This window comes from Plectropomus leopardus, unplaced genomic scaffold, assembly GCF_008729295.1.
Source record: "Plectropomus leopardus isolate mb unplaced genomic scaffold, YSFRI_Pleo_2.0 unplaced_scaffold9068, whole genome shotgun sequence".
Taxonomy (NCBI): domain Eukaryota; kingdom Metazoa; phylum Chordata; class Actinopteri; order Perciformes; family Serranidae; genus Plectropomus; species Plectropomus leopardus.
Window position 1 is genome coordinate 1 of NW_024699983.1, and position 2,578 is coordinate 2,578.

At 39.0% G+C, this 2,578-nt stretch overlaps 1 protein-coding gene across 1 annotated transcript; it reads left to right on the top strand.

Annotated features, from left to right (window-relative positions):
• Nucleotides 1–6: 6 nt before the first annotated feature.
• LOC121940588 (exosome complex component MTR3-like) lies at nucleotides 7–823 on the top strand (the record flags this gene model as incomplete). The annotated part of the gene is made up of 1 exon (XM_042483319.1): nucleotides 7–823. A coding segment is annotated over one exon (543 nt), but the record flags the coding sequence as incomplete, so codon positions are not given.
• Between the last annotated feature and the right edge of the window lie 1,755 nt (nucleotides 824–2,578).

The following is a 2,578-nucleotide window of genomic DNA, read 5'->3' on the forward strand; positions in this document are numbered from 1 at the left end:
AGGTTGACTACTGACATGCGTTTTGCTCCATTTTCCTGCCCGGAGAGGGGCTCCTGGATTCAGGGGAGCCAGGACAAGGACTTTTCCCTGATGCTGCACGAGAGTCTACAGCCCGCCGTGTGCCTCCACAAATACCCCCGCTCTCAGATCGAGGTCAACGTGATGATCCTTGAGAACAGCGGCTCGGTTCTGGCCCACGCAGTCACGTGCGCTTCTCTAGCTCTCGCGGATGCAGGGATTGAAATGTACGATCTGGTGCTCGGTTGCTCCATACGGCAGGATGGCGCCTCTTATGTGGTCGACCCCTCTTACATGGAGGAGAACAGCTGCAGCTCGGTCAGCGGTGAGAACCAGGGCCGCCTGACTGTTGCGTTCCTCCCCAGCCTGAACCAGATATCTGGGCTGCAGTCGGATGGAGAAATGACTGAGGAGACGCTGACGGCGGGGGTTCGGACCTGCATTGAGGGATGTTATAAACTGTACCCGGTCATCCAGCAGGCCCTGGCCAAAGCTGTGCGCAGGGCCGCGCCCCCACCATCAGAGAGCTGAGACTCAATAACTGCTCGGGTTCATTGTTTTTCTACTTTATAATTTCCAGCCCTGACTTTTTTGACAATATGTCTCTATAATTGCTATTATGTTGTTTACATAAACACAAATAAGACGGATTTAACTGTATTTTCTTATTAAATGATATACCCATGCATTTATGTGTTTTATTCTGCATTTGAAACTTTGGGAAATACAAGCAAGAGTGCACCTAGTTTAGTTCAGAAACAGAAAAATAAAATTAAAAAGTTTAAACATTGTGCTGGAGAGGTTAGAAGCCACAAATGGTTAATGGAGATACCTCCCCTTTTGAATAAGTATAGTCATTAATAAAAAGAAAAAAGATGATTGCATAATTGCTAGAAATTTCAAGATTTAGCAGAATTCAAATATTTTATCTAACTGTGATTTTGATATTTATATAATTATGAACCAGTTTTGAATAATGAAAATTTTGATATTGGCGTTGTTCTAAAGAGATGGTCCACTCCATTTCAGTGAATATTGATTAGGCAAAGTCCAACAATACATAAGATTAAAGTCCTTAAAGTGTCTGATGAGATGTGAGTGCATGTCTGAGGAACACTAAAAGAAGTTCTGGAAAACACTCTGCAAGTCATTAATCAGTCATTCAGTCATTAAAAATTGATAGAAACTGAAATTTCCTAAAGAGAGGAGCAGATGAGATGCATCTTTCAGCAAAGCTAATCACTGCCAATTTTTTTATTTTTTTAAAATAGGAAAATCTTATTTAGATAAGTGGGGCGTGGCAGCCCAAGCAGTATTACAACACATAATATCAGGATAAATTAAGCTGTAATAAGTTAAAATACAAAAATGCCAATGAATGTACATCACTTAAGATACAAATAGACTTCACAGTCTTTTTACAGAAAAGTTCAATATTCCTCTGTGTATTAGAATTTAGATAGCTCATATAGTCTAACTCCTGAATGTATTTTGTAGGGGTCAACAGATTATCAGCCTGGCTGATTATTGTGGTTGATATTTGGCATTTTGCCTATTATAATTAACTAAAAATTTCAAAGAAAGTGTCAGCATGTGAGGAACTTTTAGGTTGTAAAACTTTAGGGGGGCTTTTTTTATTAGTTATTTTTTTTAAATTTTCACTTGACTTTATCAAAAAAAGTTGGGAACTTGCTGTATATGATGCTGTACATTTAGGTTTTGATTCAACATTTGCCAAAGGCATTGAAACAAAGTTTTATGTGGAAGTTTATTATAATCCAAATGCTAAATATTGAAAATATTGGTTATCGGTCTCATTAACTTCTAATAAACAGTATCAATTAACCAATATCTGTTGACTGCTAATGTTTTAGTGATGCCAACTTCTCAGTTCAAATAACTCTTGCAAATGTGCAAATCTTGCACAAACATCTCAGATGAATATGGTCGACAAAATGTCTCCAGTTGCTCTGTGATGAGCTCTGCTGGAGGTTAAAGTTTAAGATGATTTTAAATCTGCACCGTCTGGAACAAATTTACATAAAGCATGCTGCTGTGTCTTGAAAGTGCAGTGTCAGTGGCACCTGTGATCAGCCTGAACCCAGTTGCAGTGCCCTGTAGAAATAATCTAATGCCACTAGAGGGCTCCCAATATAAGGTTTATATTTTAAAGCAGTGGGTTAAGAGAAAGCCTGCATGTGGGTCAGTTATAGGACAGTGGGCCCCATCACCACTTTTATGGTTTTAACTCTCTTTGTGGTCACTTTGTGTCCCTCTTTGGTTGTTTTGCCTGTTTTTGTAATTACTTCTTATAGTGTCTTTTTAAAAAAAAAAAAAAAAAATCAGTGAAATTTATTATTTGTTCCAGAGGGCAATTTGTGCAGCAAGTGTACAAATATGCACATAAAGCAAAAACAATATGACACAGAAACATACAACAGTTGATATTAAGCTGTACACAGCGTGACTGGCACCCATGTACATTCAAGCTCCACAGGAGCAGATGAATAAAGGCTCTTAAAGGCATGTGCAGAAGAACTCACCCCAGCGTGGTGTCCCA